Source organism: Lemur catta, chromosome 10 (genome assembly GCF_020740605.2).
Source record: "Lemur catta isolate mLemCat1 chromosome 10, mLemCat1.pri, whole genome shotgun sequence".
NCBI classification, from domain to species: Eukaryota; Metazoa; Chordata; class Mammalia; order Primates; family Lemuridae; genus Lemur; species Lemur catta.
The window spans coordinates 1750406-1773721 of NC_059137.1; the positions used below are offsets into that span (position 1 = coordinate 1750406).

Below are 23316 nucleotides of genomic sequence, written 5' to 3' on the forward strand. Positions count from 1 at the left end.
TGCAGTGCTGGCCCTGCTTGGAGAGGGTGGCGGTGGCCTGAGGACGTGGTCACACCATCACTGAGCACTTCCTCCGAAACTCAGAGCTTGTTGTAATTTCCAAAGAGAGCATGTGGTAGTGTCATTTGTAAAAATAGTAAAATATCTGTAAAATATTACTTTATGTTAAGAAGTTGTACATACGACACTTTAATGCTAAACAGCCGGCAGCCGCTCAAGGTAGCTGCTGAGGGCAGCGCCGTGCTTCTGCCTGGAGGGGCCACCCTGCTGCTGGGCCGTGTTCCCAGGGCTCAGACACCCAACGAGCTCACTGACCTCCTCGGTTGCCCTGAATCCCAGCATTTTCTTTCTTAATAGAAATCTACCTAGGCAACTACGGTGTGTTCAGGGCCTCTGCGTAGGGCTCCCTCACGGCCCTAGCCAATCTTGGAAGATGCTGAACTCGAAGCCCCATGAAGTAGGAAACATATCCTGTCCTCCCTCTGCAGCATCCCCTGCACCTAGAAGGTGCCGGACATTGTGACTCACTAATGAGCACATGCTAGAAGCTGCTAGTGACGGGGCCTTGGGCCGGGGGCAGGGGGCAGCCCAGGGCAGGGCAGTGAGGAGGACAGGACCAGAGCCGCTGCCACAGGTTTCCCCTTCAGCCTCAGGATGTTAGTTAACTTTCTCATCTACTCTGCTTTTTCCAACTCTATTCACGTTGTCTGCTTTTCAGCTGGGCTTCTCTTAGGGGCATGCAGGCACTCGCTGCAGAGGCAGAGGGCACTCGAGGGCTTCTGCTGGTCCCCAGCTCTTGTTCTGCAGGTCGGGGACAGGGGAGTTTACCAGCCACCAGCAGACCCAGACCGACCTTGGGCCCAGAGCCTGGCATGCACAGAGAAGGGTTTGACAACGATTAATAACACCCAAGAGCCAGGAGCCAGGGCTGAAATCCGCCCAGGGTGGGCGCGTGGCAGGGCCAGGCTGGCCCCGTCCACTCTGAGTCTCTGCCCTACGACCCAACACTGTACGAGGTTCGTGGGTCCCTCAGAAGTTGCCAACTAACACTTACATGTTAATTAATCCATGTGACCCATTCGGGTGAATCAAGTAACAGGAAGGAACAGAAGAAACACCAAGTTTCTGCAGAAGTGCTTTCTCCCCATCCAGTGCTCTGGTCACCATGATGTTTTCATACGGAATCAAGTCTAAAATCACCTGTGTAATGAGAAAATCACATTACTTTCACTGAGAATGGCTGTTTTCTCAGAAAATACCACAATGTGTAGACATACACCTCATAGGCAACCCTTCACACACATTAAATCATCAAGAGAGGCCGAGGGCGGTGGCTCATGTCTGTAATCCCAGCACTTTGGGAGGCTGAGGAGGGAGGATCACTTGAGGCCAGGAGTTCAAGCCCAGCCTGGGCAACACAGTGAGACCCCCATCCCCCCCCAAAAAAAATAGCCTGATGTGGTGGCTGACACCTATAGTTGCATCTACTTGGAAGGCTGAAGCAGGAGGATCCCTTGTGCCCAGGAGTTCAAGACCAGCCTGGGTAACACAGCAAGACCCCATCTCTAAAAAAATAATAAGAACAATTAGCCAGGCATGGTGGCACATGTAGTCCCAGCTACTCGGGAGGCTGAGGCAGGAGGATCGCTTGAGCCCAGGAGTTTGAGGCTGGAGTGAGCTGTGATGATGCCACTGCACTCTAGCCTAGATGACAGAGCGAGACTCTGCCTCTTAAAAAATGAAACAAAAATCATCAAGAGAAGAGTGTGCTGCGAGGGGATCACTGTCGGCCCACACCAGGCAACATGCAATGCACCACGAAAGAGACTTCCTCCGCAGGAAACAATGGGCTTAGTGTCAAAGGTGATTCCATCTTCAGTGTTAACGAAAGCACAAAAGCACGATGCTCACAGAAATTATACACCACATGGTTTGGAATAAATCTACATTTACCCTTCTACCAGCAAGACCATCATTTGCATCTTAATAAAGTGTCTTTTATTGCACTTTAAGGCAACTGAACAAGACGCAGACCCATGGGCAGAAACTACGATCTCATTTAGCAACTTTACAGGCTACTGAAGAAAACATGTATCAATGAACTTTTTACTTTTTTAAACCAGTGTAACCTCCACAAAATTCACATTAGTCAAGTAAGTACCTTCACCACCCGTCAGCTACGCCCCAACGGCCTTGAAGGCTCGGCTGTGAGGTCAGGCAGGCAAGTACCCGCATTTGGAAGGCCAGCGTCCCCTCCCCCGGGGGCAACACAGCCCCGCGTGCAGCCGGGCGCAGCAGGCCTCAGGGCGTCTGTCCTTCCCTGAGTGAGCTGTGCCTGTCTGTCCTGCTGAGGCAGACGGTGCTGCCATGGGGGTCTCCATGGCAGAGACCACAGGAGTGGCATCTCAGGCTCTAGAACAAATGCTGTGTGACCCGGCACCACGTTCAGATACAGAGCCCAGTTCTCTTTACTTCTCTTTGGTGTCAGCAAAACCAGCCATTTCTTGGATCGAGGGCCCTGGCTGAAGTGTGAACTGGGTATGCTCCAAGCAGACTGTGCCTCTTCCGAACCGCACGTGGTGGCTAAAAGTTGATCAGCATGCTCGTGCCACTGGTCTAGGCCACCCCAGGAATCGGCCTGTGCTGAAGGGCACCCCCCTTGGTGGGCAGAGTCTGGCTGCCCTGAATGTGCCAACAGGCAGCGTGGATGGTGGAGGAGGCTCTGCTTCTGGTCTTCGTGTGCATGTGTGTGTGCACGGGGGTGGCTTTGCCGGGGACAGCAAGCACACTAGGAGGCCTTGGGACTCTGAGGATGACATGCTCTAGTGGCTCCTCGGCCCCTCCACAGAGAATCCTGGCCACACACAGAGATGGTGGCAGGATGTCACTGCCAAACTTGGACAGGGAGGGGCAGTGAGGTGGCGGGAGGGCAGCCAGGGTGCTCCTGTCAAGTCGCAGGGAGGAGGGGGACGGGGAGGACGGGGAGGAGGGGGGTAGGAGGAGTCAGAGTCGGATGAGTCGGGGTCAGGGCTGAGTGTGCATGTGGGCAGGTGAGACCTCTCTCGTCTCCAAGGAGACGGTGGGCACTGACCAGGTTCACACTCGGGTCTGGCCCCTGGATGTGACTGAGACTGGGCCAAAGGCAAAGGCTCCAGCACCGTGCGTGTGATATGGACGCACAACGTTTCACGACACAATGTTTTCCTGAATTTTGGATTTGGCAAAAAATGTATGGAGTTCAGAATATAGCAAAGAAAAAAATCTTGGCAATAATGTGTAAGAAATAAAGAACGACCTCAAGGTAAGATCCAGCATGCCAAGAAAACCCGCTTTTTTGCAAAGCTCTCTCAGTTTCAAACTTAGGGTCAGACCGCACTTCCAAATCCTACCAAGGTTTGTCCTCCAAGGCGAACTTAATCTACTAATAACTTAATCTGCCAACAGCATTCTCTTCTATAAGCCAGTTGACTTAGTTGAGTGACACAAACTATGATTCCAATAACTAATGAGAACTAAACAAACGATGCCACAGCGGTTGCTACTCCCGGGAGTGTGATGTGGCCCCCAGCCCTGCTGTGCCAGGTAGCAGCAACTAGATAAGATGCAGTACCTCTCGTCCAAGGTAGGAGCTGTTGCTTTCAAACAAAATAGCCACATAACGGCCACCACGGTTGTCAATGAGAGAGAGAATGTCACTGGGCCTTTTAAGAGAAAAAAAGAGGCTTTTAGTGCTTTCGACAGCAGCAAGCTGGCCACTGTATGCCAGGGGCCATATCACTAAGTGCAAACCTGGATTTTGCAACACTGAATTCGAGTCACAACACACCACCTTTCTTATGGAGCTACTCACGGAACTGGGTCCAGAGGCGGGCACGCCGGAGGCCAGCTCCCCTCTGTGTGGTTCTGCAGGAAGTCGATCATCGTGTGTCTGACCGTCTGCAGCTCTCTGTTGGGTCCTGGGGAAACACGCCACGGTCACAGCTGCGTCTGCCCTCATGAGCAGATGCCAACCCAGGACTGCCAGCCCTGCCCCACCCAGGGCCCAAAGACCACAGGGGCAGGCTGGCAGCACCGTCCTCGGTAGTCCCAGCTGGGTGTGACAAGGCCCTCGGCAGGCATGGGACAAATAGCGGTGGATTCACACAGGGGGACCGGGGAGACTGCACAGCAGGGAGTGAGCGCGAGTGGGCTGCGGACAGTGACAGGAGGACGCACACACACGCACGGAGGGGCCAGGCTCGGGGGTCCACCCACACCAGCAGGCACAGAAAGACCACCTCTGTGGTGCTGCCCTGGGGGGGTCTGCTCACCTAGCCAGGCTTGTTTGTAAAAACTCATCGGCCACCCGTGTATAATCCACGTGCTTCTCCAAATGTTTTTTCAATTAAAAAATTCACTTAAAAAAATTTCACTACCACATTTGCCAAGCAAGATAAAACACAAAATAAAAAATTGTCATTGAAGCTATTACTGTTTGAACTCTCAAAGGACAGACAGGTGGGAAGGGCAGCGCCAACGCACACGCGCCGGCGTGGGCCGGGGAGACCTGGCCAGCGAGCTTTCTGGTCTACTGAGGCCATTTTTATTTTAATAGGTTTATGAAGTGAATCTAAGAGATTGAAATATAACGCTATGTCCTTACCTTTAAAATTTTCTCCAGTTGTAAACTCCTTTGTAAATGCTTTAAAATACTAAGAGGAAAAACACAAAACAAATAAGAAATAGCCTTGTGTGGGTGTCTGTGTATATGTTTAATATTTAAGCAACAAAATGACCATCATCTTAGAGAGAAGCTTTAGTCGACTTCCTCCAGAGAGTTTCCATGAACCGATGACAAACACACGAGTGCCCAGCGTCTCTGTGGACACTGGTGCCTCCTGGCGACGCAGGAGTGGGCCGAGGGCCGTGCCAGGCAGGGCTTTGCCATACACATCTCTGACCTGGCAGGGCCAGCAGCGAGACCCTGAAAGGGGCTGGAGTCATAGACGATGACCCTTTCCTGACTCTCGGTATCACACGTGTCCCAGTGGTCAGCTGTGGCAACACAAGGACATGGAGAGGTGGAGAGACACGGGGGTATCTGCGCAGATGAAAACGCACCCACGCTGCGGACAGTGGCAAGACGCCGCGACTGGGTGGGGTACGCCCGACACGCACAGCTGAAGAAGAGTCTGATATTGAGAACATGCAAAGAGCGTCTGTAGATCAGTGAGAAAGCACAGAAGACGCCCGTGGGGATGGCAATGACAGCCACACACAGTTCACAGACAGTGACGCCCATGGCTTCCACGCACAGGCGTGCGGGCCACCACAGGTCACCAGGGAATGCCCATGAAACCACCACGTGTCTTGTGCTGTCCCCACTCCGTGGCGAACACGAAGCCACCCGACACCACCCACGCTGCAGGCGGTCGTGCCCAGGCCGGGGTCTCCAGCCCTGCAGCTTCTCCCCCAGGCCCACCCAGAGGGGCTCCTCCCGTGCTGGGCGTGTCCGCAGTGGCGCCGTTCAAGGCAGCACCAGCCTGGCAGAGTCCGCACCCGGCAACAAGACGGGCATCGCTCCCCCGAGGGACACAGGGCACAGGTCCAATGACCCTCGCAACACTCAACATCACGGTGAACCTGGGCAATGTCGTATGAAGCAAAAGAAAGACGACCCCAAAGCTTACACACGAGCTGCATGTGACGCTGCAGCAAAGACAGACGGACTTGGTCCCGATGCGCTCACGCGGGCAGCACAAGCAAGAGAACCAGAGACACAAGACCAGCAGAGGTCCTCGGGGGGCCGGGCACACGCCACCCAGCCTGGCGCCAGTCAGATGGCAGGGCCACAGGTGCCGTCACCTGACCACAACCAACCCAGACAGAGGGAAAAAGCCACCTGGTCAGGAAACTGCACAAAGCACAGACGTCAGGGCTGGAAAAGTTTAGGGATCACAAAGCTTCCCGAGAAATGACCTCCACAAGGTACCACATGTGTCTGGAGAGGCCAATGTCACTGTGATGTGTTCTCTGCAGGCACGTGGCTGTACACACGTGCACACGCACACATGCTATGTACGTGACCTGCAACAGGGGCACGTTGGCCTCTGCCCCCTAGTGGAAGAAATGGGTGCAGACTTGTCTGCGGGGACAGATGCTGCAGCTGGGGACACTCACGCTGGGTGTCTAACTTGCCCTGCTCTGCCCTGAGGGACCACGCGTGTGAGTGTGTGCACGCGCGTGTGTGTGCGTGTGCGTGTGTGTGTCTTCTGAGGAGACGCCCAGCATTACACGGGCCACGCCTGACGCCTGCACGCAGCCCGCCTTCGCCTCCCCGAGCAGGAGCGAGGGCCGTGTGGGCGGACGGTGCCGCAGGAGACTTCTACACTCAACAGGGTGCAACAAAAGGGTGACCTGTGACAAATAAATAAGTTTCACAGAGCCAGCAAGAGATGCTAAAAATCTAGACTACAAATATGGTGAATTTCAACCTGAAAGGAGCCCCCGGTGGCAAGAGGCAGGGCCGGGTCAGAGGTCACGGCCCAAGGCTCACCCGGAAGGTGGGGTAGAAGTGGACGTCGTAGGCGCGGCACACGTCCTGGTTCTTCTCCTCCGCACAGTCCAGAGCAGCCACGCGGATGGCGGGGGCCCAGTCTGAAAAGCAAGAGCGTGACTTTCAGCGTGGTGGGCACGGGCCTCCCCTGTGGCCCAGAACCAAGCGACCCCACCCCAGACCCCGGGCCGCTGCCCCGTGAGAAATCAGCCCACGTGCCTCCCCTCATGTCCTGCGTTAGGCCCTTTCACGAGACACGGTACTTCCGTGTGGAGCCCGCCAAGAGGAACGAGATTTCAACCCACAGGACGACGCACCTTCCACCACCTTCCACCAGGTACCAGCGAACTGCTTTGTGCTGGGCCTGCACATCGCTGGCAGCTCGGGAGGCTCCACCTCCTAATTACGCAACACCCTGAGGGACGAAAGTGCTGGCAACAGAAGCGGCTGCCAGCGGCCCCTGGTCGGCGACAGCGGCAAGCACGTGCGGATTAGTCGGACACGGTCCAGGCCGCGTAGCTAGAACATTCCCACGTGCTCAGTCCAGGAGAGCGGGCCCAGGCAGCTCCGGCCCAGCCCCCAAAGACACTGTTGTGAACACACGTGGGAAGTGGTTTCTGCTACTATCCCAAGACGCCCCCCACAACCCTGGAACACGTGTGCCACTCTCAGGAGATGAAAAGGAAGTTTCTAAAGTTTTGATTATGGAAAATTTCCAACATATAAACAGAGATCAAAATAGAACACCCCCCGCCCCGTGTCCCTCATCTCAGTGTCAGCAATTATCAGCTCACAGCTTGAAATCTCCAACCACTTCCAGAATGATCCGCAAGTAAATCTCAGATAGCACTTTGTTTCCTCGTGAAACGGACCCTGTGTCTCTCTAAGAGATGAAGACTTTTTCCCAACACCACTGCACGGCCATCGTCATAGCCATCGTCACGGCCAGCCACATGCTGCTCAGCAGCTCAGAGATCTAGTCAGGATTAAACTGTCCCTATCTCATTTCCATTTGCAGTGTGTTTGAGTCGGACCCCAATCAGGCCATTCGCTGCTGGTGGGTTGGCCTTTCACCGCCCCCGCCCGGCTCGCACTGGTAGACCCAGCTCCCCTGTCCTGCTCTCTCCCATGCCGGGTTTTGCTGAGGGCATCCCCGGCCCTGGATCTTCTGTGAACTGGCACCTGGATCTAGACTTGCGTCTTCTTGCCTTGGTGAGCCGCTGCAGGTGGCGTGGGCGCTTCCCCCTGGGGGGCTGGTGAAGTGCATCTGGCTCCCTTCTTAACAACCGCAACCTACACGCACTGACTCGCCAGGCTGCAGCCAAACACGAGGTGCCATCTCTCACCGCTGCGCACTTGTAGCCGGGACACTTCTGTAGGGAGAGACCTGCCTCCCAGCGACCCAGCAGTGTGGTCCCCATGGGAAAGGGGAGCGCGTGACTCGAGCTTTAGTCGCCAGCACCCCCAATGTAACCGGCCAGGGTTTCTTTCTGAAAGATCTGTGCCCTTTCTCCTGGACGTTAGACCCGAATGCAGGTGGCTCCTCGCCCACCGGTGTCTCTCCCGGGCCCTGGGACCACGTGCAGATGGCCTGAGGCGGCACGATGGCATGAGGGCCTGGCGCTCGGCCTGGTGACCTCTCCGGGGTCACAGAGCAGCAGAGCAGACACAAGCGCCGTGGGAGAGGCCGGTGCGCTGGTGAGACCCAGGTGTGCCACCCGATGACCTTCCAGCACAGCCTCCTGGTGGGCAGCCGGGGGCTCTGAATGGGAAGCTCATCCGCCTGTCCCTGAGGCGCTGACAAGGCTCTTCCTCATCTTGTGCTCTGATCCGTTAACATGGGTCTAATCAGTGATTTCGCTAAAAATCAAGTACAAAGAGTACAAATGAGTTTGCTTTTTGAGTGTCAGCTATGATCCAAGACGTCAGAGGTTGTGCTAAAAACACGCCTGGAAGGCGAGGACGCAGCATCACGGGACGCTAGGCTGGTGGGTGTCAGTAAGTCAGCGACTGCTATGTGTCAACCGAACACACCACCTAAGCCTTTTTCTTCCCTAATTAAAAAGAAGAAGAAACGTCTTTCACAAACAATGACCAACTATTGTTCCCACTTACGTTGGTGACGTCAAACAGTTCACGGCCTGAGGCCACTGTGGACAGGTGGAAGAAACACCTCGGACTGTCCTGACACACAGGCCACCGCGTAGGAAGAGCAGCTCACGCTCGCAGAGGACGCAGCAACAGAACGGATCTCCAGCGGCAGTGCTGTCTTGGCAGCTCTGGGCTGCGCCTTCTCCCGCGCTCGGCTCGGGCTGCATCACCGCTGGCTGCGAGCACAAGCCCGTCCCCTCGGCGCATCCGGGCAAAGCCTCTTTTGCTGCTGCCTCCCACCCGGCTCACGGCTGCGTGCAGTTTCCTCCCGACCACTGCGAACTTCCATGACGGGCTTTCACTCCACACGTTAAACAAGGAAAAAAGCACCCTTGTGCCCACAGCACATAGGAAAATGAGCAACTGCGCCGAGAGCCAAGGCTGTACCTACAACAGTCCCCACTACGTGACACGATCAAGCCAAACTACAAACAGGGACAAAAGGATGGGAAGAACATTCAAAGATGTTCACTAGGGTTCAGTTTTCATGGTGGGAATTGGTCCTACTTTGTTTTTCAGACTTTTCTTATGTATGTGCTACCTACAAAAACAAAAATAAAAAAACCTCCATTGTCCTGTGTACTCGCTGACACCGTGCACCACACATTTGTACTTCGCTGGTCACCTGTGTGTTGTGCCCAAATGTCACAGGCAAAAAAGTGTTGGACAGTCTGAACCAAGGCCAAGTGGTACCACTTGTTTGAAATAACCCTCGGAACCCAGCACAGCCACCAGAGAAAAGGTGAGTGTGTTAGTTTCAAATGTGGCTGACAGGAACGGCCGCCGGCTCTGCGCGAACAACGTCACGACCCCGGAATGAGGAGTCCCAGGTGCCGAAAAGCTGACTCTGTGAGAAAGGAGAGCTCGACCTGCTGCCCCACACCTCCGCCCCAGACTCGGTGCCGCGGGCCTGGAGCAGAGCGAGGCCTCGTCATTGCTCCCCAATCCTGTGGCCACACCCCACCCATCCCGCCCACTGTAGGGCGCTGCCCAGAAATACGTGACTGTCAACATTCGGGTCTGCCGACATAGCCCCATCACATCAAGGCACAAGCACACCTGTCACGGACCCTTCACAGGCTCTGTCTTCCAACTAGGCTTCCAGTTCCCGGGGACCAAACGCCTGCTCATTGTGTCCACCTATTATTCTTCCATGATGAAAAAGCAAACATTCAAATCAAGATTTCAGCACGTGTCTTAAAATCCCAAGCCCAGCTGGAAGGTGCCCGCGTGCTGGAGCAACACCACGTCCCGTGCAGCCTCATTGGCCAGATCCAGCACCCGCCCCACCCCGCGGCTCACCGCCCTCCATGCCTCGGCCGCCTGCACCCAGGGCCGCTGCGGCGCCTTGGTGGAGCTTTCTGCCCTCTGATCTGTCCTGGCTGCGCTCCCATCAATGTCGACATAAATGCCACCTCCGGACCCCTGCCCAGGCCTAGTCACTTTCACTGGTGAGGAAAGCTCCCTGCAGTCTGGCTTCCAAAGAAGGTAAACAGACAAAGCACTTTACAGTTTACAAAGCATTCTTACCAAATTACTGTGGGAGTGCACCTGGTACAAACACAGGAGGCTGAAGGCAGCAGAGGCCAAGGGACATTCCCAACGTTCGCCGTCTGCGTGCTGGTTCCGAAGCCTGCACCTCCACACAACACGCACCCCAGCGAGGACAGCAACGTCATCACAGAAGCACCTGACTCACAGCGCACTGCGGAATATCCTCCCCTGCCCACCCACCCCCACCCCCCCACCCCCGTCTTGCTGCCGCCAAGGGGAGACCTCCTTGTCATCCAGGTCACTTCAGGCACTGCAGCCCAAACACACGCCCTCTGCACCCTAGACACACGCAGAGTAAATAAGTCGTTTCGCCCACTCCTTTTAAAAGCCTCCACGTGGCATTCTGCCTTCTTAAACATGTAGAAAATAAATTCTTTGGGGAAACAAATTATGTGTTGCACGCTCTGTCTGCGAGGTCCTGCCCTCAGAAGGGAGGAGTCCACTGGGATCAGCTCAGTGCCCCTCCCTGAGCATGGAAGGTTCTGGCAACACTCATGGGGTGGAGAAAAGCAACCCAGCAAAAGGGCACAGCCTGTCCCACTGCGCATCTCCTTTCTGATCGCTCCTGGCCCAGCACCACGCTGTCCACTAGCGAGGGCTGTGCGTGACCTCCTTGCAGCACGTCTAGGACACTCTTTGACCCTCACTGTCCCACGTGAACGTCCCATCAAAGCCTGCGGTGTGAGTGTCGCCACTCCTGTTTTGCAGATGACCACACTGAGCTCCAAGTCCCCACACGGGTGAGGGCACAGCTGTGCCTCAGCCCCAGCCTTCCGCCCCTCTGCACCCGTCCCCGCCAAGGTGAGCCCTGGCTCTGGGACCCCCCACTCTCTAGCTTCCAACAAGCGGGGAGGCGCGGAAAGCCGCAGGAAGTCCTCCCTCAACACTGGGGTAAGTTCACGGAAACTGCAGCTTTAGGTGAACGAGGTTTGAGGAAACCAATTTGTTTCCCTCATCAACGTTACAGGGAAACTATGTTGAAGGAAACGACATTATTCGAGGACCTGCTGCTTGTCATTTTGCTTAAAGGTGTAGTTTCCAAGAACCTATCGAGGAGGACTTTTGGTGTGAGGGGGGACCCTCCTTACCTCCTAGCCCCTTTGTCTCATCACATCCGTCAAAGGGTCACCTTGAACACCACCAGTTTAAACTGCCTGGGGCCACTTATATGAGCATTTTTTTCAGTAACTGTATTGAAAAAATTTTTGGAGATATGCAACAATTTGAAAAAACTCTCAGATGAACCACATAGCCTAGAAATCTCAAAAAAAGTTAAGAAAAAGATATGTCATGAATATTTGCATAAAATATATGCAGATACTAGTCTATTTTATCATTTACTACCATAAAATACGCACAAATCTATTATAAAAAGTTAAAAGTTATCAAAACTTACGCACACACTTACAGACCACACAGGGTACCATTCCGTCGTGAGAAACGTAAACAAATATAAAGACGCGGTATTAAACCACACATAGCTGCATAAAATGGCCTGTAGCGCGCACTGTCCTAGTGTGATGATTCCACAGCCACCTCCTGTCGCTGCCGTTGTGACCTCAAGTGCTGCAAGTACCTGCTTGAAACACTGTGTGACGCTAATCACCCCTGCGGGCAGTTTGTCCCTCCAGTAAACCGCACATCACAGTGACAGGGGACTTCTCCTGGTTCTTGGGTATTTTTCATAACGCCATAAACCTAAAATTAACTACGGGACGCATACAAGGTGCTACCAATGATGCTGGAAGTGCTCCCGAGAAGCAGAGAAAAGTCCTGACATCCCGAGAGCAAGCAGAATTGCTCGATACATGCCGTAGACCAAGGTCTGCAGTTGCCACCATTTCAAGATAAATAAATCCAGTCTGAGGACCATCGTAAAAAAAAAAAAAAAAAAAAAAAGGAAATTCGTGAAGCCACCGCTGCAGCTACGCCAGCAGGCATGAAAACCTTGCACTTTTTGCAAAATACCTTTATACCTCGTGTTGCAAACGCAGCTTTTACGTGAGTGCAGGATTGCCGTGAGAAAGGCATCTCTATGGACTCTCAAGAAAAAGTGAAGTCACTATACGACAACTTAAAGCAAAAGGAAGACAAAGGCTCTAAAGCCAGAGCATTTCATGCCAGCAAAGGATGGTCTGACAATTTTAGAAAGACGTTTGCTTTTAAAAATGTCAAGATAACAGGAGACGCAGCCTCTGCTGACCAGGAGGCAGCAGACAGGTTCCCAGATGGCCCGAAGAAAGTCACTGAGGAGAAAGGTACCTGCCTAACAGGTTTCTAATGCAGATGAAAGTGCCCTATTCAGGAAAAAAAAGGCCACAAAGAGCATTTATTAGTAAGGGAGAGAAGCGAGCCCCCGGGGTTTAAGGCAGGAAGGGATACCTCTGCCCTTTTGTGCCCACACTGTTGGGTTTACGGTCACCACCCCTTCTCTACAAAGCTGCTAATCCCCAAGCCTTGGAGGGAAAGACAGACAGCAGCTGCCAGTCTGCCAGCTGCAAAACGAGAAGGTGGGACAAGAGCGCCTTTTCTGGAGTGGTTCCACTGCCGCTTTGTCCCTGGAGTCAGGAAGAGCCTTGCCAGTCAGGGACTGCCTTCCACAGTTCTTTTGATATCGGAATTGTCCCTGGCCACTCAGAACCCTGTGGGTTTAGTACCAAAGGTGTCGTTGGTCTACTTGCCCCCAAACACAGTGTCTCTAATTCAGCCTCCAGGTCATGGGGTCATAAGGACATTTAAGGACCTACATCACACACGGTGCTCGTGGACAGGACTGTCAGCGCTATGGAGGAGAACCCCGGCTGAGAGAACACCATGGGAGTCTGGGAGGATTCCACCACCGAAGTTGCCACTGTTGTTTCAGAAAAAGCTACGGACGCCATCAAGCCTGCAGTGGTGTTCGCGAGGTGCTGGCGGTACAAGGCTGTGAAAAAGTCCTCTTGCAGCCGACAGGGCAGGGCTGGGCCCAACATGCGTGCACACAAAGGTGCACACACACACACACACACACACACACACACACACACAGGTGAAACTCATGGTGACTCCAGCTCTGTGTCAGGGATACTGTAACAGGGTCACCACCTGGCCCTAGCACAGCCACCCACAGAGCTCTGGTGGCTCTAGGCACAGCGTGGCCGGATGGTGCGCAAGGCTGAGACCGCTCTTCTCTGGTCTGACGCCAGAGACTCTGGGCACACAAAGAGGAACAGTCCTCACCAGCTGAGCGCCCTGTGGGTCATTTCCTGATATTAACGTTTCAACCAACAGCACTGCCCGGCCTCACAGGTACGGGGCTGCTCAGAGCATTTCCGTCACAAGCAGCGCTCACAGCCACAGTAACTGGCAGAGTGGCAGCCTTTTCCCTCCCTCTCCTATGTCACTGGCAGTCAGGCCAGAGGTTGAGGGCGGCCGACCCACCACAAAGTCAACCCCCTGACCTCTTCCAGCCACCCCCTACCCCCAGGCCAGACTCTGCATGTCTTCTCCGGCCACCTGCTGCCTCTGCCATCCCAGGCATCCCTCCCCAAACTCCTGATCCTCTGCCTCTGCACCCCTGAGAACCATGGAGACAGTGCTCCTCCGTGGGGGAGCTGCTGCCCAAGGAGAGAGGGGGTGATGCACAGGCCCCCAGGGAAGTTCGTGGTCTGGGCCACAGATGCTGCTGGGCCAGGAAAGCACACGCAGTGCAGACTCCAGTCACCAATTTGGATTCTTCTCCTTCAGCCTCACCAGGCATCCAATGGGTGCAGCTGCCAGCTTAAAAAGGAAAACGAGGCCAGGCACATGGCTCATGCCTGTAACCCTAGCACTCTGGGAGGCCGAGGTGGGAGCTTGAGGTCCGGAGTTCAAGACCAGCCTGAGCAAGAACAAGACCCGTCTCTACCAATATTAGAAAAATAAGCTGGGCACGGCGCAAGAGCCTGTAGTCCCCCCTTGTTGGGAGGCCAAGGCAGGAGGATCCCATGAGCCCAGGAGTTCGAGGTTTCAGTGAGTTAGGATGACACCACTGTACTTCAGCCTGGGTGACAGAATGAGACTGTGTTTCAAAAAAAAACCCAAAAAGCAAAATCACACACACAAAAAAACACCTTAGCTTTCCCTCAGTCTTAACCAATATGACGCCTTCAGCATAGTGGGGAACAGAGCCAAAACTGGGGTGCAGACTGGGCAGGCCACAGTCGCCGGCAAACAGCCTGCAGGCTGTGAAAGGAACCTGCACTGGACCACCTGTGACTTCTCCAGCAGGTAAAACGCCAGCGTGAGGGTCCACACTTTCAGTCTGTTCTATGCCAGTGTCAAAGCATAATTTTCAAAAAGCTAAAAGCATGATTCTCATACAAATGCAGAATGAACACGTGTCAAGGATGCTCTTCAACCGGCAGCTGACGGGACTGCCAGATGGTGAGGCCGGTAAAAGAGTGCTGGAGAGTGGAGCCACGTGGCCTGCCGGGGCCACCGCTGGCTGATGTCCCACAGGGTGAGAAAGCCACAACCTTTGGGGTTCCCTCTTCCACGGGACAGGGGCTGTCTGCACCTCTCACACAAAAGGTCTGAGAGTTCCCCTGTGACCTCAGAGCCCGGGCCCTCCCCCTGCAGTGACACCAAGGGCAGACGCACGACCATCCTCCTGGACAACCAGCCCTCGGGTGGGCGTGTGAGACGATGCTCCAACATGGCACCGAGAGGACAGGAAACCCACCTTGCTGTCATTCCCGAGTCTTAACTATTCTTTCCTTAACGGCAGGATGTAGATGAACACTGGCCAGAAGGGGGCACTGACTGGCCAGGGTGACCAGGCCGCCCAACATCCTGGGTGAGCGTCCACTGCCCTGCGCTCTCTCATGCTCCTAGGAGACAGGATGTGGCCTTTGGTAAGTTCTGCCCAACACTACACAACCTAAACAGGGAAAAGCAGTCTTCCCTTGTGTTCACTGGGGAAACCCTCACAAACCTGACATCAAAAGGCAAGTGTTACTATGTTTCTTTTCTTCACCCCCCAAATCCCAGCCCTTGGCAAGCTGGGCGGCCCCCTCCCTCAGTCCCATCACAGCCGCAGCTGCTGGGGGTGCCCTGCATCACTCATGGAGGCCCAACTGGCCCAACTGGTCCTCCGCTGGTTTCCAGCCCTCGGGTCTCCAGAGAGCAGCCAGAGAATTTTTACACAGAAACCAGGCCTCCTGCTTAAAACTGTGCTGTGGCTTCTTGCTGCGCAGGGAGAAGTGAGCGCTGCCTACAGAGGCCCAGGAGCCCAGAGCCAGCACATGCCTACGCCTGCCCGTCAGGAACCTCCCCATTCACCACCTTGAGCCACAGGGGCCCTTTCAAAGGCCTTTTAACCAGATGTGGTGGCTCACGCCTGTAGTCCCAGCTACTCAGGAAGCTGAGGCTGCAGGATCACTTGAGTCCAGGAGTTCAAGGCCAGCCTGGGCAACATAGTGAGACCCCATCTCTAAAAAAAAAAAAAAAAAAAAAAAGCCTCCGGACACAGTGGTCCTGCTGCCTCGGGGCCCTGCCTGTGCTGTTCCTGCACGGGGCCTTCCCTCAGCCGCACCCCATCCTCCCAGTCTGGGACACTGTCCCCCGGAGACCATCCTCCACCGCCCTGTGCCAATCCAGTTTCTGTCCCATCAGGCTGTTTATTTTTTTAGGACTTACAATCTATCGTTAACTTGCTCATTTTATTTGTTTTTGTTTATAGCCTGCTCCTCCCTCTGAAGTGTTTTGTTTGCTGCTGTTCTTGGGCCTACCACAGAGCTTGGGGCAGGGAATGAGCTGGTACAATTCCAATGGGTGCATGAGTTCATGCAAAGCAGACATCAAGTTCTGGCCGGAACACACCGGCAGGAAGAAGAGGACAGTCCGGCTCCACCGGTGCGCACGGGCAGAGGCGCCGACTGCCCCAGCTTCTTCAGATTCCTGTGAATCAACAAGTCACCTGCAAAGCTACACTCCCAACAAAATACAGCCCTGGTGAAGTGGCACCTCACCAGGCCTTTGTCTGTCTTTGAAAGAACGCCAGCCTGTGCGCATCGGGAAGGCCGGTGGATGAGGGAGAATTTCAGTTACCCGGGCCGCCCCCAGCAGCTGAGCAGGCACCAGCAGTCCCTGCAAGGACCCTGGCAGATGGACGGTATTCACAGCCACACAAAAGATACGACAGTCTATTTTATCAAATAAAATGCAAAACATTTAAAAGCTTTAGCTTCAGGGCATTTGCCTCATTCAACTAGTACCCTCCCCTTCTCCTGCCTTTCCCACCTGCCTGGGTCTGAGCTGACAAAGGAAAGAAACCTCTAAACTGAATGCAAACTGCCTGCTTCTGCAGCCCTGAGGGGCCGCCCGCGCACACTGGGTGAGGCAGCGCCAGCCGGGAGGCATGCAGAGTCCCGGAAAAGGGCCACTAGGGCCCGAAAGGGAAGCAGAGAGCGAACCACGTGCCTGTTTCTCACTTCCGCTCAGGAGTGTGGCTATTTTAGTACCACAGGCTTAAAAATACTTGTGAAATAATTAAGCTTCTATACAGAGTAGACTAAAATTTATTTCAAATTTACTTGTCAAATAACTATTACTGAACCTACAAGATTAAATCCTTTGCCATTACTTGTCATGTTCTAATGAAGAAGTCTATAAAAGTCCAATTTATGGCCAGGCATCAATTAGTTCTGGAAAATGATTACAGTAAAGATTAATTAACCTCCAAGGTTTACACGAATGCGACTACAGTGCTGTGTTTAAGATACAGAGTCCATCATGGCCTCTTCACCCTCATGAAGTCAGGGCATGGTCGGGGTCTCCAATCCCACATTCCAGCCGCTGGAGAACATTCCTGCCAGGTGCAGGCCCCCTCCTGGCTGAGCAAACGTCTTCTTAGATAAGTTCCAGCCACAAATTTGGGATAACAGGCCTGGGTAGAAATTAAACCCACATAGCAACCAGGAGACCTAATACAAAGTGTCTGAGAGTCACCAAGGGCTGGTCTGAGAAAACCCAGGCCGCTGTTTCAGCCTTGTCTTGCTACCGTGGGTGGGTCTGGGGCCCTGTGCCTCTTCATTCCAGCATTTAGCCCAGTTTTGTTGAATCGGAACTGCAGATGGTCCTCAGCATTCAAGGGTGCTTAGGGGTAAACAGCATTCCCAATGATGTCATCTCTCGTCACTCAAATGTCGAAGCATCACGATGACAGAGACAAGAGAGCAGCTTAGACAATGACTGCGTCCCCCAACTCATCTTCCGTCAGGTAACCTCGGCAGTGTTTACGCCCTGGGTCACTCCACTGCAGCACTACACCATGGTGACAGTCCCCTGGACATGGTCTCTAAGGCCTTTCTCAGCAAACCCTGCTGGTCCTCACTTTGATGACATGTGAGCAGCTGGGTCCCAGCAGAGCCTCAGAGGCACTGAGGGCGGCTACTCAGGGAGGCCACACCCTGGGGGCCCCAGCTGGGGGACACATCCTCCTTTCCGTAAAATAACCATGTGGCCGTGACAGCAGGGGCTGTATAAGAGGCGGCCACCACTGCCCGACTCCTTCCCTCTGCCCTCTCCGCCCGCCTCCTGAGTCCATCGAGTGTCTGGCGGCCCCTGGACCCTCAGCTCTGCCACAGAGAGCCACGGAACACAAGCTGTACCATTAGGGCACAAGGGCACACTGCTTTTGTCCACTCGAGGCCCTGCGATTTCAGAGATTTCGGTGGTGAAGAGATCAAAGTGTGGCCTCAGGCCACAGGTATGTCACTGCTCCAGCACACTGGCCAAACCATTTTCAGGAACACAGCAGGGCTCTGTTTCACAAACTGCTTAGAAGTGACAGGCCTGAGCCAATCCACACAAACACTAGGATGACATCTGCCTACACCAAACAGGAGACCTTTTGTTTGATAAGCCACCTTCTTATAAGGAAAAACATTTATTTTCCAAAATCTGAAAAAGCCAGCAGAGAGCTAAAGAAAGTTCAATCCACATCTTTTAGGAAAATGAAGGTGCCCTTAAGCTGTGAGTAGAGAGCCCCGAGGAGCCAGGGAGGACCCCCACCCAGTGCCCGTTCTGCCCCTTCCAGGTAGGAGGCTACAGAGGAGGGGCAGGGATGTGGTAGCTCAGGCTCACCCCGCTATCGGCATCTAGGCTGGGGACAGAGCTGCACCATGACCCCCTCTTTCTAGAAGCTCTGCTGCTGCAGAGACTGGGAGGGGGATGCATAAGGGAAGCTGGCTGGACACTATTTTGAGGGGAGGACAGGAAGAGGCCCTTGAGGGTCCAATCCAAGGTCTGCATGCCCCAAAGGAATGGCAGGATGACCTGATTCACAGGTGACTGATCAGGACCAAAGTGCTAACTGGGAATGATGACTGTGGGAGGATCAGACGACTGCACTGCCGTGGGAGAGGGGCACCCTGTTCCCTGTGGGACAGTCCAGTGCCAAGCAGAGGGGCTGCCCCATCTTCACAGTGAGAGCCCTTCCCCACATTCCATGAGGAATCTGCTGAAATTAGGCACAAAGAGTCCTGCGGACAAGCACGTAGGAGGCAAAGGTCTGAGTTAACAGGCTCCTTTACTAACAAATTCTGCAATTTTAAGGTTCTCATCTGTGTTGTACACCCATGAGGTGGAGTTCGTGCGCCCCACTTCCCATCTCCTTTGGCCAAGGGCTCTTTCTTGCAGTGTCTTGCAGGGTTGGTGTCCCTTAGAGCAGGGATCCTCCAACTTTGGAGCTTGTGCTGCCGGGATACTGGGCTCTACCCGCCGGGTTTCTGACCCAGCAGGCCTGGGCTCGGGCACCATGAGACAAGCATCTCTAACAGTCCTGAGGTGACCCCTACTTTGAGAACCCCAGCCTCACAAAGAGCTGTGGGGACCCTGAGCAAGACATTCCTCAGCACTGAGGGCTCTGGGCCCCTTTCCACCACGCCTCTGCCTCAGCCAGCCTCACTGGCACAGCCTGGCTCTTGGGACCCTCTGCCTGGGTGCGCTGCAGCCCATCTGGTCACAGCTGTCTTTTACTCTCAGCCACATCCCCTTTCAGCCTTAGGCCCAGGCCACTCTTCCTGCCTCAACTTGGAAGCAGGCCAGCCCTTTTAAAGTAACCCTTTTTAGTTAAATTAATCACACCATTAGGTATGGACTTTACTGTTTCACTTTCAAAAATAACCTTCCTTCCAAGTTCCAGCGGAAATTTTCTTTTCTTTTTTTTTTTCTTTGAAACGGAGTCTCATGTTGTTGCCCGGACTAGAGTGCCGTGACATCAGCCTAGCTCACAGCAACCTCAAACACCTGGGCTCAAGTGATCCTCCTGCCTCAGCCTCCCGAGTAGCTGGGACTACAGGCACGTGCCACCATGCCTAGCTAATTTTTTCTATATAGTTTTAGTTGTCCAGCTAATTTCTATTTTCTTTCTTTCTTTTTTTTTTTAGTAGAGACGGGATCTCACTCTTGCTCAGGCTGGTCTCGAACTCCTGAGCTCAAACAATCCGCCCACCTCAGCCTCCCAGAGTGCTACGATTACAGGCCTGAGCCACTGTGCCGGGCCTCCAGGGGCAATTTTCAAGGCTGCCTCCCTGCTGGTTCAAAGACAAAATAGTTTCCAATATTTGAATCTGGTTTACAATTTTTATACTTCAGATACTAAACTGAAAAAAATCAAAACCAAATGCACAAATAATGCCACAGTCTTGCCTGGGCCACCTGCATTTTAATGTACATATCTACGTTTCTGCCACCAAATAACAACTGAAAAGTTCTCTGTATCACTGAATTGCTTGTTTTCTCTAAAAGCAAAGTCTACAAAAAACCCAAAAACCCACTAGAGAGTTTTCTGTCCATTTCTTCCAGTCTCCGACCTCAGTTCTGACCAGTGAGGAACACCAGGAACTTAAGAAAACAGTAGACCAAGGAAAACAAACCCAATAGAATCAAAAAGCCCAGTACTCTGATATAATACTTTACAAGTACATAAATAAGCACTATTTAGACTTGAAGAAAAGTTTCTTTATAAACCTGTCTGGATATAAGGAAAATACAACAAAGTTGGATAAAAGACATGAAAACAAAGGTGCAGGAAGAAAGAGTAGCAATTTGTTACCACTCTTGCCCACTGAAACATGTAATTAGAGGTTAGCGCAACACTAGCAACACAGTCCTGCCAAACCTCACTCTTGCCCAGACGAGCTCCTACTTCAGAGATTTAAATACCATTTTAAAGGACCTACGGTGTGGGATGCTGCAAATGCCCACACCCACTGCAACTGTACCCTTTAGAGCAGGAGAATAACTCAGCGACTGATTAACAATGTGCGGCACTAGGCACGTGCTAAACAACAATAAAGTGTGGGAACTTTACCAGTAGTTTAGTGAACCACCGTTTTCTCAAAACCTGTGTCTGTGAACAAGGAACCCACCAATGAAATGCTTTGTAAGTCTTTTTTTGCAGTTACAGGGAAGTCTCTGCAGGGTTTGCATTTCTAAGCGGTGGGCTCACTTTCAGCATCCGTCATGCGGTCAGCTGTCCAAACCAGGAAGAGGAGGACGAAGATTTAAAGGGGAAAAGGCGGCTATGGCTGCGGGACAGGAGCGGGGACTCCAGACACTGAGATGAAGTCACTGGGAAGGGGGGTGAACGTGCAGCCAAATGTGTGTCCGGAAGCAGCCGAGGTAGGGGGCCCAGCAGGTTAATGAAGCACTTGGGGGCTCAAACGCGGGCGTCTGGAGAGCTGGGAGGGTGCGGGAGGGCTTCCCCGCCCCTAACTGCGGAGTGGGGCTGGGGAGGAGGATTCTTTTCGTTTTGACTTGAGACAGCCCAACTCGCCAGATCCAATGGGGAATTACCTGGGGACACCCGGGGAGCCTCTGGCCCAGCCCCTCCCCTGGAAAAGCCAGTCGGCCGAGCGGCGCCTCGGGGCGCAGGGGCGGGGCGGTGCGAGGCCACGGGGCTGGGGGGCGGCGGGACCCGCGCCTCACCTCGCACGTCCGCGGCCAGGGCCCGCCAGGTGGGCGCGTAGCCGATGCAGTGGCCGCACCACGACGAGTAGAACTGCAGGAGCCACGCGGCCGAGCTGTTGGCGGTGGCCCCGCGCACGCTGCCGCTGTCCAGCACCCACACGGCGTCCTCGCCCGCGCGGTACAGCCGCGCCGCGCCGCCGCCGCCCGGCCCCGCCGTCGCCGCCGCCAGCAGCACGAGCAGCCGCGGCAGCCGGGCCCGCGGCGGGGCCGGGCGCCAGGCTCGGGGCACGGGCCCCGCTCGGCCTCCCGGGCTGCGCGCCGCCGCCATGTTGGAAGTGTCGCCGGCGCGCTGACCTTTCACCCTGGCAACCGCCGTCGCGCGCAGCGCGCGCGCTCGGCCCCGCCCACGCGGGGGGCAGACTCCGCTCGAGCCCCGCCCACGCGCGGCAGGCCCCGCCCACGCGCGGCAGGCCCCGCCCACGCGCGGCAGGCCCCGCCCACGCGCGGCAGGCCCCGCCCACGCGCGGCAGGCCGTCTCCGGGAGCCGGCTGGGGTCTCCCATCCAGGTCAGATGTGACTTCCAGACAAGCAGCGAGTGGTTTTTTCAGTCCAAGTCTGTCCCATTCCTGAAATGCAAATTTAATGGGACAGTCTCAGACTTAATCTCTTACCTGGAATCCAGGTAAGGGGCGTCCTGTGTTTTACCTGTCCGCCCCACCTGGGGCTCCAGAGAGGCTGCAACCTTGACCTTGACTTTCTAATACGCGATTTTACTCTGAGAAAATGTAGCAACACATCCACGCAAAGCCGGATGTGTTAGACGTTTGAGTCTACTTTGGCTGCAAGATTCATTCGTTTCTATGCAAACCTAGGAAAGGAAGTTCCGTGCGACTTTTTTGCTTAATTGAGTACGAGACCTGGCGTTTTAGTTGCAATTCCTAATTTTTATACACATCAAGATTTTCTCACAACTGTGTGACCAAAACAAGCAAGAACAGGAATGGATGCGAGTGACATGAGCCGGCGATGGCTCTCCATTGGCCTGAAGCTCAGGTTCTCAAGTTCCAGACCGCCCTGTGCTCCCGGGAGGTGGTTACTCCCTTTTCTTCCCTCCTTCACTCACATTTCCTGGCTTCTGCTCCATGCGAAGCCCGGGAGACAAAGCAAGGACAAAACCAAGCCCCAGGTACCCTCGGGTCTGCATCTGGGGGACAGACCTGAAACACGTCAACGGTAAGGCGGCCAATACACCTACAAAAGCCACAGAGCAGGGCGGGGCGCAGGCGGTGGGGAGGGGCTGTTGCACACCAGAGGGTCCAGAGGTCTCCCTGGGAAGGTGACCTGTGAGTGGAGAAGAGGTGGCCCGGGCAGAGGAACACCACGTGCAAAGGCCCTGAGGCTGAAGGGTGCTGACTGCTGGAGGAACAGCAGGAGCCCAGTCTGTCTGGAGCTGAGCTGCCTGGGCAGAGGGAGCTGAGGGAGGGAGCCGGGGGCCAGACCGAGGGGCCTCCCCATCTAGGCCACAGAGAATGTGATGGTGGCCGTGCAGGATTTGTGCAGGGATGCAGCTCTACCCTCTCATCGCCATGTGGAGGGGCAGGAAGGTGTCAGGAGACCTGTGAGAGGCTGTCCCTGTCCTCCAGGAGCTGGTGAGGGCAGGTGGAGGTGCCGGTGAGAGGGGTCCGGCACCGACTCTGGGTGTGCTCTGAAGGTACAGCCCAGGTGGAAGCAGAGGGGGGCACGTCACCTGCAGTTGGTCACGGCTGAGATGACAGGCTGCAGAGGGGAGGGTGGGAGAGCAATTTGCACGTGTGGGTGGAAATCAGGAGATTGTTCTGTATCTGTTAAATCTGAGCAACCTCTTCAACACCTAAGGAAGGTGGGAGGTTGGAAGTGAGAGTCTGGAGCCTAGAGGGTGTGTTGGCGCTGGTGGAGGTCCCCAGGGAGGCTGTGGGACAGAGGGCAGGGCCACACCCTGAGCCTGGGCCCCCCTCCCTCAGACCGAGCAGCGGTGATGTGGAGGGGAACGAATGTGCGGAGACCCAGGGGCAGAGCAGAGAGCGGACGGGAGTGTTCCCATCAGGCTGAGACGGGCATTGAGAGCCCACGCTGGGCTTTGTGCCAGTCAGCAGCCGTCTGAG

General features: G+C 54.6%; 1 protein-coding gene across 1 annotated transcript in view; it reads right to left on the reverse strand.

The window, feature by feature from the left end:
- The window catches only part of QSOX2 (quiescin sulfhydryl oxidase 2), a 34592-nt gene extending 12855 nt beyond the window's left edge, over positions 1-21737 (reverse strand). The window contains exons 1-6 of the mRNA XM_045563171.1: positions 21194-21737; positions 6536-6636; positions 4643-4691; positions 3851-3956; positions 3611-3701; positions 1055-1200 (exon numbers count right to left, since the gene is read on the reverse strand). Coding sequence (XP_045419127.1) covers positions 1055-1200; positions 3611-3701; positions 3851-3956; positions 4643-4691; positions 6536-6636; positions 21194-21737 — 1037 coding nt within the window. The remainder of the gene's footprint in view (positions 1-1054; positions 1201-3610; positions 3702-3850; positions 3957-4642; positions 4692-6535; positions 6637-21193) is intronic.
- Positions 21738-23316: the final 1579 nt, after the last annotated feature.